Genomic DNA, 22250 nt, shown 5'->3' with positions numbered 1-22250 from the left:
GGATCCGGTGTAAATAGCTGCCAGATCATAATTACAGTAAACTAGAATGGAATGTTAACAGCAATGTAATGCCTTTTCTGGCTAATTTTATTCGTCTTACCTCCAACAAAGTGGTCACTACACAAGCGTTGGTATGCCGCTATCCATCAGCATCTACCGGGATCCGATAAAATGATAACCCTTGCCTTGTTTGTTGATGGTTACTACATCCAGGTGCACAACAACATAGTGGCATGATGGAAATCTTGCTGAAAATAAACACTTTCTTTGCTGCCGTTCCTCAATGTTGGCTGTGGTAAACTACTGGTAGTACACGTCCAAAATGGCGGCCGCGTTTGTCGTGACGTCACGTGAAAAGGGTCCATAGATGGATATCGACAAGGGGTAGATGGTCATGGATTTGATTCGACAGGGTTTACTTGGATGTACATGAAGGGTAGATGGGCATAGATAATAATAATAATAATAATAATAATAATAATAATAATAATAATAAGTTCAATTTATATAGCACCTTTCACAAACCCAAGGACGCTTTACACAGGAGTGACACACACACACACACACACACACACACACACACACACACACACACACACACACAAAAAGGCCACACTAGGAAGAGTAGTGTGAGGTAAAGACGAAAGTTCTCAAGTTAGCTTTGAAAGAAGAGAGAGTGGAACAGTTACGAAGCGATTGTGGTAATGAGTTCCAGAGTTTAGGAGCAGCAACACTGAATGATCTGCCACCCATAGATGCCAGTTTAAAATGTGGGACAGTCAAAAGTCCACAGACAGAAGATCTGAGGGAGCGGGAGGGACAGTACAAATGAATTAGCTCACACAGATAGGAAGGGGAGAGACCATGAAGAGCTTTATAGGTTAAAAGCAAGATTTTGTATTTAATCCGAGAGATAACGGGCAACCAGTGCAGTTGCTGTAAAACAGGAGTGATGTGAGCAGTGCGCTTGGTGAGTGTGAGGACTCTAGCTGCTGAGTTTTGGATGTACTGCAGGCGATTGAGCAATGTGGCAGGGAGACCGTAAAAGAGAGAATTGCAATAGTCAAGACGAGAAAAGATAAACACATTGACCAACATTTTGGCATCGGTTTTAAAGATGGGCATAGACAGAGGTAGATAGTGATAGACAGGTGTATATGCAGAGGTAGAAGGGTGTAGATAGATGTAGACAAGGGGCAGATGGTGGTAGATGGTTGTAGTTTGGCTTAGACAGGGTAGACAAGGTTTATTTGGATGAAGACAAGGGGTAGATGGAGGTAGATGGGTGTATAGAGAGGTAAATGATGATAGACTGGCATATGCATATGTAGAAGGGTATAGACAGATGTAGACTTGTGGTAGATGGTGGTAGATGGCCGTAGACTCAGGGTAGATGGTGGTAGATGGCCATAGACTTGGGGTAGATGGTGGTAGATTCAAGTCAAGTCAAGTTTATTTGTATAGCGCTTTTAACAATAAACATTGTCACAAAGCAGCTTTACAGAATTTGAACAACTTAAAATATGAGCTAATTTTATCCCTAATCTAGATGGCCGTAGATTCAGGGTAGATGGTGGTAGATAGCCATAAACTTTGGGTAGATGGTGGTAGATGGTTGTAGACTCAGGGTAGATAGTGGTAGATAGCCGTAGACTTGGGGTAGATGGTGGTAGATGGTTGTAGACTCAGGGTAGATGGTGGTACATGGCCGTAGACTTGGGGTAGATGGTGGTAGATGGTTGTAGACTCAAGGTAGATGGTGGTAGATGGTTGTAGACTCAAGGTAGATGGTGGTAGATGGTTGTAGACTCAAGGTAGATGGTGGTAGATGGCCACAGACTAGGGGTAGATGGTGGAAACAGGATTAGATTAGTATGAATGAGGTACACAGCGTAGACAAATGGTAAATTGGGCAGACAGGGTTAAACTGGAGGTAGACAAAGATGAGATGGAAATAGATGAGGTGGTGATGGATGGGGTACAGAGTGGGTAGCATGGTAAACAAAGTTAATTGGGGTAAACAGGATGTAAACACCAGTAAATGGGAAGAAAGGAGGCAGGAGACATGGTAGATGGAGGTAGATGAGGTAGATGTTGGGGGTACATGGTGGTAGATGGGATAAGCAGAGGTACATGGGGGTAGACTTGAGTAGATAGGGAATAGATAGATGAATAGGTAGATGGGGTAGATGAGGGTAGGTGGACAGATGCAGGAACAGATTAACTTCGTGTCTGTCTGATTTGTTTTCATCCCCCTGATGGACTCCATGCTGTAAAACTTGGCAGAGCTGGGAGATAGAGTTCTGGAGGCACCTTGGGCTGCCTTCATTACCCAGCCTGCCTCGGTTTCATCTCCCAGCGGGCAGAAAGAAGACATTAGCGCACAGTGGAGGGAACCTTGACCTCTAATTCCCATGCCCTCTGATTCCAGTGCCAACTTGACCAATAGTTTTTGTATTTTTTTTTTAAATTTCGGTTCAACTCTCCACGTCTTGCTCACTTCATAGCGCAGCATAGCCCTCCCCCGGCTAATAGTTAGCAGTGTGTGTAGAGTCCTGAGGTGGTGTTTAATTGCTGGATATCCAGCATAGATAAACCGCACAGAGCAGACGCAGGGAAAAGGGGATTAGGAGTAAACATGTGCTGGCTGCTTCTCAGCACTTCAGATCAGTAGGAAAGCCTTATGATACAGTTATTTATACCAAGAGCTTAATTAGATTAGCAGCCTCCGTATTAATTTGCCCCATTGTACAGAACAGCGTGTGTGGCTGTGTATTAATTGTCGGGGTGCTCGAAAGTGCTCACAGACAGGCGATGCTCGCAACATTTAAGCCAAATCTGTTTTAAAAAAAAAATTCCTCTTCTCTCGTGTGCAGTGTGTGAGGAACATCACTGACTTTTCTGTTGCTTGTTAATTTGAGTAATTTTATTCATGCGAGAGGGAAATAGTGCAGTAGTAAAAGCTTTGGTAATTTGTAGAGGATGAAAATGAAGTTAATTTGAGAAAAACAGCGCAGTCGGAATTTTATGTCTAGCATGATGAGTTGTTAAAACCAGTTAATTAACTGGTTGAGTGAAGTAAACTTTGCTTCACCAAGCTCGTGATGCAGGCTTACAACCGAGGAAAAAGCAACAAATACCAAAGTTAGAGGTGTCTCCTGCAATATGAACCATGCTTTTTGGATGTTTATTGACTCGTTATGTCATTAAGGATGAAGGAAAATAAATCCAGCTTTCATTTCTGTCTCTAGTACCAGAGCCTGTTTGAAAGCATAACCTTCTTAGCGTGTTAATCGTAGGATTGGACCCACCCTAATTAGTTCCTGGGCTGTTTAGCTGTTTAACTAAAGGATTTAAAAAAAGCATCATTCAGTCTGAGGGCTTTTGAGAAGATCTTTGAAAGATCTTAAGAACATGGATGTCAGGTTATGGTGTAAAAATAATGAACAGATTGAGATTGGGTGTTGTACTCTGTCTGACCTTTGCTCTGCTCTATCTCTTTTTTTTCCAGCAGAATCATGTCTTCCAAACAAGCCACCTCTCCGTTTGCCTCAGGTGCAGACGTCGGTGAGGACGGAGTGGGTCAGGAGCGCCTGGTTTGGGAGAAGGACGAAGGCACAGAGCCGCTGGCAGCACCGCAGCTGCCAATTCACAACCTGCTGCACGGAAAGATGCACGGTGAGGAACTGCCTCCTGTCAGCAGCAGCGTGCCGCCTGAATCCGACTGGGACAGCCTGGTGTCGGCCCAGCAGCGCATGGTGAGGAACATGGACGAGTGACGAGTGATGAGTGATGGACGGGATGTGGGTTTGTGTTTGTGTTCTGTAGGGCGTCATGTCCTGAACGCTCGCTCTGATTTGACAGCTGACATGATTGACAGCCAGCTTGGTCAGCTTGACCAGTTGGATGTTGGTGGTCCACAACATCAACAATGATGTTCTTACTCCTTTTTACAGCCCAGCCTGCTCATGCTGTAGAGATCAGAATTAAAAAAAAATATATCTAAAAAACCCCTAAAAAAATCACTTAAAGGAAATATCTCACAAATAAATAAATGTCATTTTCCGCGAGCACAGCGGAGGTGGACAAGTGCATGCTGTACTTGACTATAGTATAATATTATGATCTAGCGTGACTTCTTGATCAATTTGTTTGCATTTCTCTACAAAAATTATTGCAATGCAGGATTAGAAAAGGAATTAAAATAAAGTAGCGGCTAGTTTATTGCCTGTTTATTAAAAAAAATAATAAAAATAAATAAATAAATAAATACCTGCTTATCTTAAATCCGTTTGATGCGTGACACGGTATGCTGTCGGTGTTTTGTGGTGAAACAAAGTCAGGATCACGTCTCACTTCACTTGTTCCTGCCTTGTGTCTCGCTTCTTCCCAGTGATTTTTTTTTCCTACAAGTCCTCCACAAAGCCACAATTTTCTGTAAAATGCTCACTGCACAATTTGCTGCTTTTCCCAGGAGTAAAGTTTTCTCGCTTTACTTGATGAAGCCACTCGGCCAAACGTCTCGGATCCGGGACGGAACGAGGAAGACATGCGGAATCCTACGTCACGCAGCACCGCCCTCAGTTTCATCTCCTAATACATCCGTGTATCTTGTATTAATGTATAATGATGACATTTCATAACCCCGTAATTTCAAATTTTCCTGGTTAATTGCTTTAATGCACCTTGACATTAATTCATTTCGAACATTATGTCTGGATTAGAAATAAAAAAATAGCTTTGTTGGAAAGGTGAGAATTTTTGCTTGACCTTAATATTGAATTAAAACCTTTTTGACTCATGTTGTGCTGAATGTGAGGGTCAGTGCGACTCCACCGTCATGGCTGTGTAAAGGCGGCTCATTTTCATGAAACACGCCTCTATGTGGTCTCTCCGTCACATACATTGTACATGCGCTCGCATCTGCTGAACAGTGCGTCCCTGTCCCGCGGTCCCAGCTGAGACGGATTTTCGTCCCAAGGACAGAGTGCGAGTGTAACAGGGTGTCTCTCTGGAGAATTCTGGAAAGAAGATTTCGCCAAATGTTTGGCTTTGAAGTCTAAAGCCATCCGCGAGAGGCTCGAGATCCCTCGTGGAGTGAAAAAGTCGCAGAGAGCCGAGTATTGAATTACATTTCACGTCAGAGCAATTTTATGAATCTATAAATAGGGAGACAATGAGAGAGAGAGTGGGAGTCCTTGAGGGAGTGTGTGTGTGTGTGTGTGTGTGTGTGTGTGTGTGTGTGTGTGTGTGTGTGTGTGTGTGGACTCGGTCTCTATGGCTCCTCTCTATTGGACGCAGGCACTTGAAGAGCCTCTGACAGGCCCTCATTGTTTACTGCTTATAAAAGGAAATTTGTCTCCTCCTCTCTTACTGCTGACCCAAAATCCCCTTAATCCGGAACAGAACACAACCAAAAAAAGTGACCCAGAACTAAACAGAACCGGAGTGTCGACATTTTCAAATTATATTTCCTCAAACAGTACGTCTCCTTGCGTAAGTCAGGGATGGATCCAGCCCAAGAATCTAACAGATGCACATTTGTAAAAATATTTTCACAAATTTTACCAGATCACTATGGATTTTCACAGGGCCGTAGAACACGCCGAGTCCGCTACGACCGTGGCTCGGCCCGCTATTCGCCCCCGAAGCCCCGTGTGAGCATGGCTCGCTGAAAACTTTAATCTGAGCCCTGGCTCTAGCCGTGCGCACACGCCGGGATTTAAACATTCATACTTTGGCCACTGAAAGTCATAGTCCCCCCAAACTTTACAGGCACCTCCATCTCCCTGAAATCTTTCGAAACAGCCCAGGCACGGCCCGCTGCAATCGCGGCTCGGCCTGTTATTCACGGCGAATTTTTAATTTTGAACTCTTTCTGGAGCATTTTATTGATTTGACCTCGATTCTTTGTCTCAGGTTACACTACACAAAGCATCATGAGAATCCAGGTCATTAGGTCGGGTAAGCATCACCGTTTCCCACAGATGGTCGGATCCTGAACCATTGGTCTGTTGGTCGAGTGTGGCTATAGCCCATGTAGCCAGCTAGCGGTAAAGTAAACAAATGCCCCGTGACCAATGCCACGTGGTGCACGTATATTTCTGACCAATGCACGTACATCAGTTGCATCGTTCTGGCTCCGTCCCTGTAAGTGTATGATTCCTCTGACGCCACAGGCATCTGTGATTTTTATTTATTAAAGAAGGACACATCTGAATATTCAGTGCTTAATAAAGACAGTTACACCACAGTGCTTTGGATTCTGGATTGTGATTGGCCGGTCCGAACATGTTGTTTGCTGCATTTTCTATAACAGCAGCTCTGAAAGTAGAGACAGTAGTTTATATTATATTAATGCACTCGTCCTGATCTAATACATTATCGTTTCTATAGTAACAGCTCACGCGGTCACAGAGACGCTCCACTGATCATAAATGCATTAAAAAAAAATTAAGCAAAATGTACCATGTATGGAAGGAGTCTCCAGTGTCAGCACTTTGGAGTCAGAAGACAGAAGAAGGCTTTTGTGTGTGTGTGTGTGTGTGTGTGTGTGTGTGTGTGTGTGTGTGTTCGTTCGTCTTATTAACTTTAATAGAAAGAAAACACAGAAGAAAAAAAATTAGATTACTGTCATGTAAGAGGAATAAAACACTCCTTGGCATGCTGTTAAAGGAAAATAATCAACTTCAGGGCGCAAACAGTAACTCAGCTTCATCACACCACACACAGTGATTTATTTCTGGGTGGTCTTTCTTCCTCCTCCTCCTCCTCCTCTTCCTCTTCCTCCTCTCTCTCTTATGTAAATGCAGTGTGTTGCTCAGGTGCTCGACATACCAGCAATGCGTAATAGTTGGATTAACGAGAGCTTTTGTGAGATTGTGTATAGAATCACAGCTCAACACCAGCATTCAACGCCTATCGCAAAGCCTCATCTCTCTCTCGTCTAGCTCTCTCTCTCTCTCTCTCTCTCTCTCTCTATCTCTCTATCTAGATTATTAATCATGCTCATTTGACTCTTCTCATCCCTGTTCTCTAGCTAAAGGTCTCCAATCACAGATTAAACAACAAGCTGGAGTAGTAGTTTAGGAGAGTAGTTGAGAGTCGTGAGAGTTTTTGTGACAGGAGCAGGTGGTTGTGTTGTAAAAGAGAGCGAAAGATGAGGGTAGAGGGTGGAGACGGTTTGGGATCGCGGAATATTTCCTCAACACCTTATAACTCCAGATTCACGAGTGTATATGAAGTCTCAGTGAAAGAGTCCATGTGTAAATCCTTGCCCATCTGCAATACTCAGCTGCATAATCACCCTGCTCTCTTGCCCTCGTGCCCTCTTGCCCTGTTGTCCGTCTGTGCCCGGGGCACCACGCTGCACAGAGACCGGCTGCTCCACATGCACATCTGCTAACCTCTCTCCGCGCTCTGCTCTTCACATTCCTGCATATTTTCAGGGATTAAGCCGCTCCGTATACAGTACGACGGAGCAATCCCGTGCTCTTCTTGGACCCATCCCAGAATTCCATCCTCCGAGTTCCTCTGCCCCTCATCAATCACGAGCTGCCAGCGTTTCACAATGCCATTCCGGGAGGAGCTGGAATGGGCTGCTTTAGTTTAATTAGCGCACACATTAACTTTCTGATTTTAAATCTCAAACAAGTGTGATTTTTGACTGACGCAGGATTCCTTCTCCGTTTGAAAATCTAGAGAAAGTGTTTTCAGATCTCAGACAAGAGCCTAGTTAACCACGAAACCACACACAGGTGGGATCGCAAAACAACAGCAGCTCCAGACAGGGCTCAGATTTACGAGCGCCCGCAGGGTTCAGCGCAAAAGCAGCCAGCAACAAATTGCTCAGCGCTCCAACTTCGACTCGAACAACACGTTAGCATGGAATCGGTGCAGTGGCGCAGATTAGAAAGAAAGAAAAATACGTGATGCTTGAATGTAAGATCTAATGATTATCTGATTATTTGATTATATTGTGACACCGTGACGCTTTGATGATCCACAAATCATTGCCTTTCCTCGTCCCCTGTGTGTGACATCTGGGAAAACACTCTAAAGGCCTAAACAATCTCCTCTCCTCTCTCTCGCTCTTTGTTTTTCTCCTTTAGGAGTCAGACAGCAATAAAGTATGTTCCCTCTACTCCTTCCGGAATAACTCTACCTCTCCGCACAAGCCGGAAGAGGGGGCACGGGAGCGAGGTGACCTGCTGGGAGCCTCTGCCTTCGGAACGCCGGAACGCCGCAAAGGGAGCCTGGCCGACGTGGTGGACACGCTGAAGCAGAAGAAGCTGGAGGAGATGACAAAGACAGAGCAAGATGGTATGGGAGGCCTCAACGTGTATGTGTGTGTGTGTGAGAGAGAGAGTGTGTGTGTGACTGTGTAAGTGCACGCATGCGGACATCTGTGTTTGTACATGTTCATGCACAAGTGCCTTATTCATGGCTTTAGCAACAGCCCACAAGCTGTGCATGGACTGCTTCAGGCATATATCAGTGTCCTTTTCTCTCACTGCATCTATATTCTCATTTTAATACACACTCCATCTTCTCTACACACACACACACACACACACACACACACACACACACACACACACACACACACACAAGGCACACACTCAAACCTGGGAGGACTGACGTGGCCATGTTTCCAGTTTGTTCTGAACGAGCTCCAGTGTGACAAAGAGTGGGTGGCACTACACCTCGGGCTTAAGTGTGGTCTTCGCTCTGCTCCAAGCCAAACTCTCAGACCGTAAAACACACACCAGCGACCCGACGCCAGGAACATTACCTTTTTATTCTTCAGCACAGACGACAGCATTCATTCCGCAAAACTCAACTCACCCGCTAACCAAAATAAGTCCCCCTTATTTTTTTCCCATCTTTTTTTCACTGCTAGTTTTTCTTCGCCACCCCCTCCCTGATACACAACCTGTGCAAGGGATTTCGTTTCATTAAAATGAATTATATTTATAATAAATACTTAAATTTGCAATTTCTATGATTGTAATAACCTGTTTAATATGATCCATTGCTAAATATAATTTTAATCTGGAAGAATTTACTTAAAAAAATCAGAGAATTTTCTCTACACCATTATTCTATTAAGTAAAATGTTTGAGTCTCTGAATATGGATGAGTATGCAAATTAGGGTACACCCCTGCTAAGATCACTATCCATAACATGAAAGAACTTATTTTGTAATTTTTTTTCATTTTAAGATCATTTTCACTGTGATTAATAACAGCAGGAAAACATATCAGAAGTGACATTGTCATAAACAACAACCACAATTTAAAAAAAAAAAAAAAAAAAAAAATATATATATATATATATATATATATATATATATATATAATCACTAATTAGCGAGCTTGCTAAAAGTTTTTTTTTTTGCATGTTTCACATTATCATTTAAAGAAACTAAAGACAAAAAAAATATCTGAAGATAATCTGTACACCTTTCCCCTGATTAAAATGTGACGGTCTATCAATATGCATTATTATGCAAATGAGAAAACACCCTCCTTTCCTCCTGCCATCCTTAATAGTCTAATATCACTACTGATACGAGAGAGAGAGAGAGAGAGAGAGAAAGAGAGAGAGAGTATAGATTTATATAATCATTTTCACTGTGATTAATTTAATATTAGACTAACATGCCAGGTATAACACTACAATGACAATAAAAATTGATCTGTAATATTAACTAAATTAGCTAAATTAATATTCATGATCTAATTGTTTACTAAAGTTTTCATATGTCATGTTATACATGTCGTTATCCTTGAATAAACTGTAGATCAGGTACAGTATAAAGTGTCCATGATTTTACAGTCATACCTTTACTAATAAGAAATTTAAAGTGCATCTCAGGCGCACAGTTTATTATATATATATATAAAAAATTATTTCACTTTCCAGTGTTAGAAACTAAACCAACATGTCGCTCGGGAGCCAGGAGGATGTCAAGAAAACAAATATTAAGAATAGTTGCTTTAATAGTGCCTCTACTCTTAATTAGAACTAAGTAAGACTGAATATAACCAACACACACACACACACACACACACACACACACACACACACACACACACACACACACACACACACTCACTCCAAGGCTTCTCCCAAGAGACACGCTCGACTCATTGGAGCGTCTGGGGAACGCTTCATCACATGAATAAATTAGACCTTAATTCAACTAAAATCATTTTTCCTCCCGAACTTTTCTTTCTTTCTTTCTTTCTTTCTTTCTTTCTTTCTTGTTAATAATTATTTCTGTCCCCTTGCACTGTCTGTCAAAGATGGAAAATATTTTCAGCCACCCATTTTAATAAACCATAAACATGATCCGATTTATAAATCAGAAAATTATTTGTGGTGCGGTTCTGGTCCACACGAGTAAAAAAAAAAAAAAAAAAAAAAGACAGATTACACGGATTTCTGCATTCCCTTTCACAGACTCGTTGATTGTCGATGCGGTTTCCCCTGGCTTGTGTCCGTGATTATCCGCGTTCGACTGGACGTTCTCGCTGGTACAAAGGTCTCGTCTCATCACGCACATTATCTCCTGCTCTCGTTTTAATGCTGCTAAGGCCATATGCTAATGAGTCCCAGCTGGTACGGCCGGTTCTCACAGAAACCTAAGTGGTCAAGTGCGGCTTGTAATCCTGAAGGCCGTATGTTTAGTGCGCTGAGATGAGGGTGCTTCAGCTTCTCGAGTACAGCTGTGTTAATCTGGACTTAATGGAGACGGAGATGGACGCAGCCTGGAGCCGTGTGAAAATAAACTCGAATGAATTAATTCCCGGACGAAAGGTTTCACAAACGCTCTGCTCGGGGCGTCGGTGTGGAACAGTTCGAACGAAGAGCTTCACTGACCTTAAGGTTGGCTGAGTGAAGCTTCCTGAGTGCTCTGATTGCTCATCAGAAGTGGATGTAAATTACTGGGGATTGGTAGCTAATTTTTGTCTAAGCAGCTGTGTGCTGTGTGTGTATGAATTAACCCTTTTATTGTGACTCCAAAAGTATTTGCCGTCTTTGTGTCATAACCGATAGGCTGGGCTAAAAGGCTAAAAACATCGCTTAGCTTAGCTTACAACCAGATGACACGAAGGCATGGTGAACAACTGCTGCAGCTTTGTCTTCACGACTAAATTCGAACCATCTGTCTGCTCGTTGTAACTTGCTGTAATTTACTTGTTCTCGTGTCCTGTTCTTCAGGAGGTCACGCTGTTGGATCTTAATACGTTCATTTTAGCGTCCTGTTCGAATAAATATCACGATATCATTAAGTACCATTTAAGGTGGTGCAGTCGGTCGATATGACATTACTTCGCTTCTCTTTCTCTCTCGCACACACACACACACACACACACACACACACACACACACACACACTTAATTAAATGTGTATGGCGAGCCTGAGAGTCGACCGCTCTCAAATTCAATCAGGTCTATTAGAACTGGCCGGCGAGGAAGTCGGCCCCGGATTGTCATCTTGCCGCTGCCTTCTTTGAACCCGGCCCATCCTGTGGCCAATCGCCTCCGTCCCTCGTTCACTCCCCCCCACCACTACCACCTCTTTTTTTCTTCATCCTGCCGTCCCTCCACTCTTCTAACAGGTCCTTAAAGTGCTTTAAGTGCTTGTGACCGCTCTAATGAATGAAAATGTCCTCCCCAGGCCCGGAGGACTGCATTAAGCTGAATAGTCACCTTCACTGTAAAAGCTCCTCCAGGGCCAGTCGGGCCTAACGATTGTGTCTGGCGCTTATTTACCGGCTATTGTAAAATGCATTATTTATGGAGAACTCTCTAGACGACACTTGTCAAAGAGTTAAAAATGTCAAGCGTAAGTAAGGAAAGAAAACAGAGAAGGGGGTGGGCAGGGGTTGGGGTTAGGGGGTGGGTTAGAAATAAAATAAACTAACATGGAATGTAGGGAAGAAAAAAATGAACATCCATTACAGATTGAAGGTGACCTTGAGCGAGGTTCATGAGCAGTTTAAGCTAGTTTTATGTAATGCGCTGAAGTAATAATCAATACGATTTAACGCTGATATACTGTATGTGTCCTGCTCTTTGCAGTCTTTTGTTTTCTGTTTATACAACAAACTCCAGCCTTGAATTGGAATTTATTATATTTATGAATAACTTTCCTTGAGAATATTAGGTTACAAGCTCAGACACGGCTCCTATTCTCCGTCTCTCTGTGCTTGCTCAACACAATGTGACTGTGTTGTGTTTTTTTTTTTCTTTTTGTGTCAGCGCGGCCATGCCTCATTCGCTCTGAAACGCCAGCGGAATTTCTGACAATGCGCTCAAGCCATACAGTTTTAATTTTTCCAGTCCCACAGTAGTTTGGACGGCAGCAAGAATCTCTGACTTGGAGAGTCAGACTGGGTCTAGTTAAGGAAGCCTGCAGCTTTTCCTAGTCTGGGCATCGGAGAGCGTTTGTCTCTGCCAACTTAGTCAGCAGTCTTGTTCTGGCAGAATTGCCTGCCCATGGCTCCTGGTAAAAGCTCGTTAGCTGCTAATCCGGTGCTTACAGCCGTGCTAGTGTGAAGACCAGGGTTACACGTTTCAAAGGAAACATGGCAGAGGTTCACGCTGAGGCGGAGATGGATGAGGCGCTGCTTTCTGATCCGGAAGCTGTTCCGATTAAGTGTAAGACTTAATAAATAAACAATTTTTCAAATGTGCACAGATATGGCGTGCATTCAGTGTTGACTCATTTGAGTTTTGGCACTAATCCTGTTTACAATGACAAAAAAAAAGAACTGAAACAAAATCAATAATATTTGGCTGGCCACTTCTTGCAATAGGCTACACGATCTGTTCTCTTTCTTATGCAGGGCATCCATCCATGCATCCATTATCCGGAACCACTTATCCTGTGCAGGGTTGTGGGCAAGCTGGAGCCTATCCCAGCTGACTATGGGTGAGAGGCAGGGTACACCCTGGACAAGTCGCCAGATCATCACAGGGCTGACACATAGAGACAAACAACCATTCACACCTAGAATGGGGGGGGGTGTCCCCTGGTAACTGCAAGAGTTTGATTCCCCACTTGCATCTGTATTGTAGCGTCCCTTGCCAGATGGCAGTAGGTACCATTTTTATGATGGTCTTTGGTATGGCCCGACCACGAGTAGAACTTGCGATCTCCTGATCGAGAGGCGGACAGGCTAACCACTAGGCCAGCTCACTGTGAGACAGATCAAGCCTTGTTTTATTATGTGATCTGAAATACGGTCCATGTCTCATAGGACAAGATCCCTTGCGTCAGCATTCTTCAGCAGTTGTTCGGTCCGGCATTCTCCTCTCGCTTTTTGGTTGCAGTGCGAAAGGACGGGGTCGCGTCCCACTTTTAGCGTGTGTGGGAAAATCATGCCAAGTGCATTTCAGAGGCAACAGGTGGAGAGTTGCGGTCCTGTCTAGGAGCGAGAGAATTACGCCACCCCGGGTGACCCGTGTGACAGCACGAACAGTTGCTAGTGTGGCCTGGGTGAACTTTTTTCTTTACGCAGTAACCCTAGATTCTCCAAGGGGGTGCATGGAAGACAATTGGGAGATGCTGGAGAATAGAGACGTGGCTGCTGTCTGTACACCTGGAGCTTTGTGCATTGAGTCAAATGTAATGAGTTTAGCAGGAAGGAGGGGGTTCTGTGCAGTGGATGCGGCCCACGCAAGGCCGCCTCTCTGGGGTGCGGGGGATATTTGCAGCAACCCCCCTGCTGGAGCTTGGCTAATTCTGAGGCAGGTGAGCTGCAAGCGCAGCTGCGTACATGGGCCTACGTGAAGTCTCGCCTCCGGTGTGCCAGTCATCTGGAATACGCTGCTCTACAGGTCTATCTCGGCTCGTCATGCAGATATTCATCCTTCGCTGGATGTGAATCCAGATATAGTTTAAATCCCTAATGAGGAAGAAACCTTGAGAGGAAGCAAAGTCATGGGCCAGGTGATGTGAAGAAGTAGCGTAGAAGACTCGTGACTGCTGGTTAATAATCTTTTTGTTAATAATCCACACTCCTCGCATGGCATGATTTCAACCACATCGTCGAGAAATGTGGAGATTGATGGCCTCGGGGCAGAAAGCCATTTTCCCATGTGTCATTTAGGTTGCATTTTTATGACCCCTTTGAAAAGGCTTCAGTTGAAATAATGGAGCAGAGGAGTGAGAGTTCTCATCTCTCTCTCTCTCTCTCTCTCTCTTTCTCCCTCCTGCCTCCTTGTCATCTGCCTCTGGGTTTATTCCACCTAATTAATAGGAATCTTTGTTGTAATGATCCGTGGCACTGGCCCCCTTGACTCGATGCATATGCAATGAAGTCGAGGCCCCTCTTTAATTCCTTGGCCGGTCGCCGGAGCGAACCTGAATATTTGGAGGCTCTCTTCAAGTGCATCTCTCCGTCCACCAGCTCTGGCCGAACATCAGTCAACCTTTTTTCCTCTCTCATCTTCTCTCTCTCTGCTTCCTTTAATGGGGTTGGCCCGCTGCTGTCCACCTTTGACTTGCGCTTCTTGTCTGAATACAAGTGCCCACATTAGATTAGTGTGTGTGTGTCCTGGTGTCAAAGTACGTTAGTGACGAGCAGTGTTTGAAGGTGTGTATCCGTTCAGGAACCTGGCTTGTCACTTTTATTCAACCGAGACCGACGAGACACATACTGGAATGGCTTGTTAGGCCTCGTCTTGATCAAAAGCTGCTCTCTGGTCTCTGGTCAACGTTCTTGTCAGTCTGTGAAGCAGACAGTAAATAGACTGCTGCTTCTGGTAAAGGGGAAAAGTGTAGACCTGGCAGTTTGTCATGCTGTGAAAAACACAAGCAATTCTGATGAAGATCTTGGCAGCTTTCTCCTTGACACCTGGTTCCAGAAAAAAAAAAAAAAAAGATTCAGTCATCCTGTTTCTGCAGTAAGGCATGGACACTTTCACACCGATTACTTCGAATCTGAATCAGTGAAAGACTGATTGTTTTGATTCATTTACTGCACATAAATAAACAGATCAAAAGAAGACATTTTTCTCTGGTACAAATTTCGACTCATAGGTTTGAAATGTCTTACTATGAGAAGAGGACAAAGGATAACGATCTACTCTATTTTCTCCAAATCTCGGTTTGAGCATGTGGCGTTTCTGCAGTACAATCCAAAACACATGGCCTGTTTGATTCGCTTCCTGCAGGTGAGTCGATTCAGAGGTGAATCACTTTATCACAAAGAAGTGAAGTGAGACCATGTCGATCAGAGTGAGCTTGCTGTGTCTTTGGTTTCTAAATGAAGTGCACCAAAGAGGAAGAATGTCCCTGGGTTCGACTCGGTCTAAATGCTGTGTATGTGAAAGCGCCGTTACGTCCTGTGGACAGAACCATGAGGCTTTAATCTCCCTATCTCTCCCCCTTTGGTAGCTCAGCAGGGCCTCTAAACCCAGAATCCCCTGCTCTAAATAGAGCACTTCGCCTTTGCGGATGACAAAAGAGGCAGCTGCTCCTGCCTCAATGTGCCATTCTTTGAGGCCCTATCGCCTTCCCGCACCGACTCGGGTTGCCATTAGTCGACAGTAGCAACTGCTCAGGAGCATTCCAGGAGCCATCTTCCCTCTCCAGCTCAGCTGTTGACTCCGTTTCCCCCCCAAACACCACCCCACACCCCCGCCTCGATGACCCCTCTCGTACAGGAAGGCAACACAACGCCTCCATTGTGCCTCCTCCCTTCCCAAGGCTCTGTCATGAAGCTGGAGCTATCCAGATAGGAGGAAGCAGCACGCAGCCAGGAGCCGTGAACAGAGCCCTGTTTGTCCCCCTCCCTCACCGTAGGTGCTTCTGCTCCTCAGCTGCGGCTGACAGGACTCTCGCAGAGCGCTCGATACGCCGCCGCTTCAACAGAGGACCAGAGGCGTGGGCTTTAAAACTCGTCAGTGTGAGTCAGTACGAGTCAGTGTGAGTCAGTGTGAATACACTTGTAACAGTACTGAGATCCAGGTCCGAGACCTGTGCTTTTCCACTGAACAGTACAGGACCTGCTCCGTCTCTGGGGATTGTGTTGTGGTGACATCATTCCTCACGGAACACTCGTGTTAAAACCTCACACTAAATATTAAACGCTGCAGTTCTCCAACAAATAACCGATAACCTGAGGCACGACTTTCACTCACTGCTGAGTTAATTTTAGGAAACGGCTCCAGCATTTTTCAACATGGTGACTATTCTTTCTCTTTTCATTCATTCTTTTTTCTTCCTTTTTCTGTTTCTCTCATCTTCTAGATTAGGACTAATAATACAGAGTTGATTCAGGTTAAGTCTTTTCTCTTTTTTTCTCCTTTCTTTTGCCTTCATCTTTCTTTCTTTCTTTCTTTCTTTCTTTCTTTCTTTCTTTCTTTCTTTCTTTCTTTCTTTCTTTCTTTCTTGCCTTTATCTTTGTGATATTTCTTTCTTTCTTTCTTTCTTTCTTTCTTTCTTTCTTTCTTTCTTTTTTCTCTTGCCTTTGTCTTTGTGATCTTTCTTTCTTTCTTTCTTTCTTTCTTTCTTTCTTTCTTTCTTTCTTGCCTTTATCTTTGTGATAGTTCTTTCTTTCTTTCTTTCTTTCTTTCTTTCTTTCTTTCTTTCTTTCTTTCTTTCTTTCTTTCTTTCTCTTGCCTTTATCTTTGTGATAGTTCTTTCTTTCTTGCCTTTATCTTTGTGATAGTTCTTTCTTTCTTTCTTTCTTTCTTTCTTTCTTTCTTGCCTTTATCTTTGTGATAGTTCTTTCTTTCTCTCTTACGTCTTTCTTTCTTTCTTTCTTTCTTTCTTTCTTTCTTTCTTTCTTTCTTTCTTTCTTTCTTTCTTACCTTTATCTTTCTTTCTTGCCTTTATCTTTGTGATAGTCTTTCTTTCTTTCTTTCTTTCTTTCTTTCTTTCTTTCTTTCTTTCTTTCTTTCTTTCTTTCTTACCTTTATCTTTCTTTCTTGCCTTTATCTTTGTGACAGTCTTTCTTTCTTTCTTTCTTTCTTTCTTTCTTTCTTTCTTTCTTTCTTTCTTTCTTTCTTTCTTGATTGCTTTAATTGATTGTCTCCTGCGCTTGAAGCTTCAGCCACATGTTCCTGTTTGGAACCCTGCAGTAAAGGGAACTGAAGTGAATGAAGTGGTCCTGGTTCTGGTTCTGAAGTGTGACCGTGGAGGTGGTGGAGGTGATACAGTCCAGTGGTAAAGGGTTTTGGTTCTGTGTGTGCAGGAGACGGTGTCATCGTTTTGTTTGCTATAAGATGTGGAACGTCTTCAGGATGTTGCTCAGTGGTTAAGGCTGCACGCTTCTGATCAGAAGTTCATGGTTTCAAATCCTGGTTCGGTTCCTGAGCAGGATCCTCAGATGTGTCCTGTCTCAGTGGATAAAACCTTCATCCAAACGAGCAAAGATTCAACTTTCAGAACGAGCTGAAGGACGCTGCACCTCCGGAGAGCTGCCAAGTGTCGCCGGATGTCCTGAAGGCCAGGAGCAGGTTGTTGGGTTACAGAGTGGGCCGATGGTTTTTAATTAGCTGCTGTTTTATGTGACCCCTCGGTGTTTGAAATAGCACAGCGAATCACGGGGAATGCTGACACAGAGGAACAGCAGGCCGCACCATTAACGAACCCTAAATCTGTCATTGTGGAACCGGAGCGCTCCGTACAGAATTATCACCGGCCTTTCTGCAGATTAAAACCACACAGATTAACAATTAACCCTTACGTCCCTGAACACACACGCACGCACACACACACACACACACACGCACGCACGCACGCACTTGCACAAACAAACACACACACACGCACTTGCACAAATGAACACACACACACACGCAAGCACGTGCACAAATGAACACACACATACACACATACATACAAAATTACACACAAACACACACACACACCTATCCATCTATCTATCTTTCCATCCACACACACAGACGCGCAAATACACAAGCACATGCACACACACCTCCACACACACATACACACACACATACACACACACATACACACACAAGATCTTTCTTGTTGCTCTTTATTGTTAGTTTTCTTTTTTCTTTCTCTAATTCCTTCTTCTGGGGCGGCACGGTGGTGTAGTGGTTAGCGCTGTCGCCTCACAGCAAGAAGGTCCGGGTTCGAGCCCCGTGGCCGGCGAGGGCCTTTCTGTGTGGAGTTTGCATGTTCTCCCCGTGTCCGCGTGGGTTTCCTCCGGGTGCTCCGGTTTCCCCCACAGTCCAAAGACATGCAGGTTAGGTTAACTGGTGACTCTAAATTGAGCGTAGGTGTGAATGTGAGTGTGAATGGTTGTCTGTGTCTATGTGTCAGCCCTGTGATGACCTGGCGACTTGTCCAGGGTGAACCCCGCCTTTCGCCCGTAGTCAGCTGGGATAGGCTCCAGCTTGCCTGCGACCCTGTAGAACAGGATAAAGCGGCTACAGATAATGAATGAGATTCCTTCTTCCCTCACTTTCCCACCTTATCTTTATTATTAATATTTTCTCTTTCACTTTTTCTTTTTCTTTCTTTCTTAAATTCAGAAACTTCCATTGTCTCCTCTCCTCTCGTCTCATCCCTCATGTCCCAGACGTGAATATTTCACACACACATGTGATGTCTTGGATTCGAACAAAGACTTCGTTTTATCGTCTGTGATAAAAACAAATGTTTCTGTGTTTCATCTTTGTCTTTTTTCATCCCGATAAAACTCACATGCTGCAGAAACATTAGATGAAACGTCAGAAGAAACAGATACGAGTGTGTTTTACTGCGCTGCCAGCTCTGCGGCTCGGGTGACTGTAATTATCATCTCTCTCTCTCTCTCTCTCTCTCTCTCTTTCTTTCTGAGCGTTCTCATGTATAATTTGAAGTCTGCTCAGGTCGAGTGGTTAATATGCTTTAAGACCCTGTCATCTATTACACGTCATCATGTTCCAATGATAGCTCCAGATTATGGCTTTGGATTATAATTAATGAATTGATGGATGGATAGAGTGAGTTTTTCTCCTCTTTTCTTTTTTTCTCTACAACTCCAGCACCACTTAGCATAATGCTGCTGCAATTAGTGATTTTGGTGGTGAGGCACTTCACACGGCTGTCACATCCCCGAGTGTGTGAGGAAGAAGAGCAGTGACCTTCATCACCACACTTTAATAAAACCATTAACACACTCCTTTCCTTTCCACTTTGTAAAGTTTTTACTTTTCTTTCTTTATCCCCCCCGTGTGTGTGTGTGTGTGTGTGTGTGTGTGTGTGTGTGTGTGTGTGTGAGGGAGCTTGGGTTTCCCAGCATGCTTTGCTGCATATGGTTCAGTTGAAAGAGGAAAGCGCTGGTGATTGTTGCAGCGCTCCGGCCCAAACAAAGGGCCATTGAGTGTCTTCGAGGCGGAATATCGAGGGAACTTCCTTGGAATGGGAATTCTTAACCTTTTGAAGTGCTATGGTTACTGTGCATCTCAAAACGCTCAGCCTGTGAGCTCACACCAAACACGGAGCAGGAGAAGAACCACATGACGACCCGCAGTGAGGAACAGGGACTGTGAGGAACTCTGGGTGCTGTTGGCACTTTAGCTCATGTATAGGAACCATACAGTGTGATGAATTCTGACACAGTAAACAGAACCCACTGCATGGTACCGAAAATAGAGCCCACTATACAACACTGTAAACCGAACCCACTTCACGACATCATAAACAGAACCCACTGCACAGAACTGTAAACACAACCAACTTCATGGAACCATAAACAGAACCTGCTGCACAAAACCGTAAACAGAATCCAATTCAAGGAGCCATGAGCAGAACCCACTTTACAATACTGTAAACACAACTCACTTGACAGAACCATGAAGAGAACCCACTGCACAGAATCAAAAACAGAACAGAACCCACTTCACAGCATTATGAAGAAGAAGAACAACTTTATTCATCACACACAGAACCCACTGTACTACACTGTAAACAGAACCCACTGCACAGAAACGTAAAGAGAACCCACTTCACGACACCATAAACAGAACCCACTGCCCAGAATCATAAACAGAACCCACTGCAAAACATCATAAACAGAATCCAATTCACAACACTGTAAACAAAACTCACTGCACAGAACGATAAACCGAACTTACTGCAGAGAACTGTAAACAGAACCCACTTCATGGAACCATGAACAGAACCCACTGCATGACACCATAAACAGAACCCACTTCACAGAACCATAAACAGAACCTACTACACAGAACCATAAACAGAACCCACTGTAGGACACCATAAACAGAACCCACTTCACAGCATCATAAACAGAACCCACTGTACTACTACACCATAAACAGAACCCACTGCATGACACTGTAAATGAACCCACTGCACAGAACCGTCAACAGAACCCACTGCACAGAACCGTCAACAGAACCCACTGCACAGAACCGTCAACAGAACCCACTGCACAGAACCGTCAACTGAACCCACTGCACAGAACCGTCAACAGAATCCACTGCACAGAACCGTCAACAGAACCCACTGCACAGAACCGTCAACAGAACCCACTGTACCACAATGTAATTTGCTAAAGATTATGAAATTTATTTCACAGCGTAAAAATCCTTTTAAGACACGAGAGCTGCGAGTGTTTTATCTCCGCTTATTTTTTTCTGTTGCTTTTCTATGCTTAATTGTGATATCGGATCATCAGATGACATGGCCGACCCGAGGCTCGGTTTCGAATGTGTCGAGTCCTGACCTTTAGGATGAAGTAAAGTTTCGGTGACTGGAGCTGACACTTGGCTTCACCATAAATTTGAGTCTATTCATGAGGGTTCTCTCACTCTGGGTTTGTCCCCGGAACCCATTCATTTAGTAAATCGCCGCACGGCCCGGATCGCGCTAAGCGACATTATCCACGCGGTTCTATTAATTTAAGCGAGATGAATAAATGTGAATGTTTGGGAGCGTTGATTAGCAGCAGAGTTTCTGTGTGACAGTTAGATTGCAGGGCAGCCGGTGAGGAAAGTGGCTGCACGGTGAGGTACCCCCTAATTTAATTCTTCTGTGAAATTATTATAATTTATTACAGTGTGTGGGCTCTAATGATTACCGACATCAAATGGAAATTATAAATTAAAATGAACTCCACACATCGCTGCTTAGTGCTCGTCTGCGCGGATACTGAAACCTCTCATCAGCGCCGCGCAAAGTTCGTAAGAAAGACATCGTCCTCTGTCTCTTTATTTTTAGCTGCACCTTCAAAAGAAAAAAATAGACGTGTTTTGTCATCTCAGATCACATCTGCGTTTACAGAGAGGATCAGCGGCAGTCTGCTTTCTTTCTTTCTTTCTTTCTTTCTTTCTTTCTTTCTTTCTTTCTTTCTTTCTTTCTTTCTTAAACTTTTCTTTCCATTTAAGGTTTATACATTTCTTTTTTCTTTCTTTTTGTTTCTATCAGTTTTGATTTTTGTTTCTCTCACATTAAGTTTAACACTTTCACCACTCAGGATTTCTTTCTTTCTTTCTTTCTTTCTTTCTTTCTTTCTTTCTTTCTTTCTTTCTTTCTTTCTTTCTTTCACAACTTTTTCTACATTTGTACTTTTTTCAACTCTTCCCCCTCCCTCCCTCACCCCCTCACTTCTATCCTTTTCTTTCTTTCTTTCTTTCTTTCTTTCTTTCTTTCTTTCTTTCTTTCTTTCTTTCTTTCTTTCTATATATTTGTATATTTTTGCTTTTTTAAGCTTTCCCTCCTACCTCCTTTCCTCCATCCCTCCCTCCTATCCTTCCTTTTCTTTCTTTCTTTCTTTCTTTCTTTCTTTCTTTCTTTCTTTCTTTCTTTCTTTCTTTCTTAAACTTTTCAGCACATTTGTTAAGGTTCATTCTTTTCATTTTTTCTTTCCTTTTGTTTCTATAAATTTTGTTTCTTTGATTTCTGTTTCTTCCATGCTAAGTGTAACACTTTCAACACTCAGGATTTCTTTCTTTCTTTCTTTCTTTCTTTCTTTCTTTCTTTCTTTCTTTCTTTCTTTCTTTCACAACTTTTTCTACATTTGTACTTTTGTTTTGTTTTTTCAAACCTTCCCTCCCTCCCTCCCTCCCTCCCTCCCTCCCTCCCTCTTTCTTTCTTTCTTTCTTTCTTTCTTTCTTTCTTTCTTTCTTTCTTTCTTTCTTTCTTTCTTTCTTTCCATTTAAGGTTCATACTTTTCTTTTTTCTTTCTTTTTGTTTCTATACGTTTTGATTTCTGTTTCTCTCACATTAAGTTTAACACTTTCAACA

The 22250-nt window shown here is 43.4% G+C and overlaps 1 protein-coding gene across 13 annotated transcripts in view; it reads left to right on the top strand.

Annotated features, from left to right (window-relative positions):
• sox6 (SRY-box transcription factor 6) overlaps positions 1–22250 on the top strand; it is a 275016-nt gene that overhangs the window by 92378 nt on the left and 160388 nt on the right. For 9 of the 13 annotated variants that reach the window (XR_009656643.1, XM_060940776.1, XM_060940770.1 and 6 more), the window contains 2 exons: positions 3512–3758; positions 8112–8322. Coding sequence is in view for 12 of the 13 variants with exons in the window: in XM_060940770.1 (XP_060796753.1) it covers positions 3512–3758; positions 8112–8322 (458 nt within the window). In the remaining variant the exon portion in view is untranslated. The remainder of the gene's footprint in view (positions 1–3511; positions 3759–8111; positions 8323–22250) is intronic. The other 4 variants (XM_060940777.1, XM_060940775.1, XM_060940771.1 and 1 more) reach the window with 1 other exon arrangement.

This window comes from Neoarius graeffei, chromosome 15 (genome assembly GCF_027579695.1).
Source record: "Neoarius graeffei isolate fNeoGra1 chromosome 15, fNeoGra1.pri, whole genome shotgun sequence".
Taxonomy (NCBI): domain Eukaryota; kingdom Metazoa; phylum Chordata; class Actinopteri; order Siluriformes; family Ariidae; genus Neoarius; species Neoarius graeffei.
The sequence above is the reverse complement of the archived record's forward strand: the minus strand, read 5'-3'. Positions and strand labels throughout refer to the sequence as shown.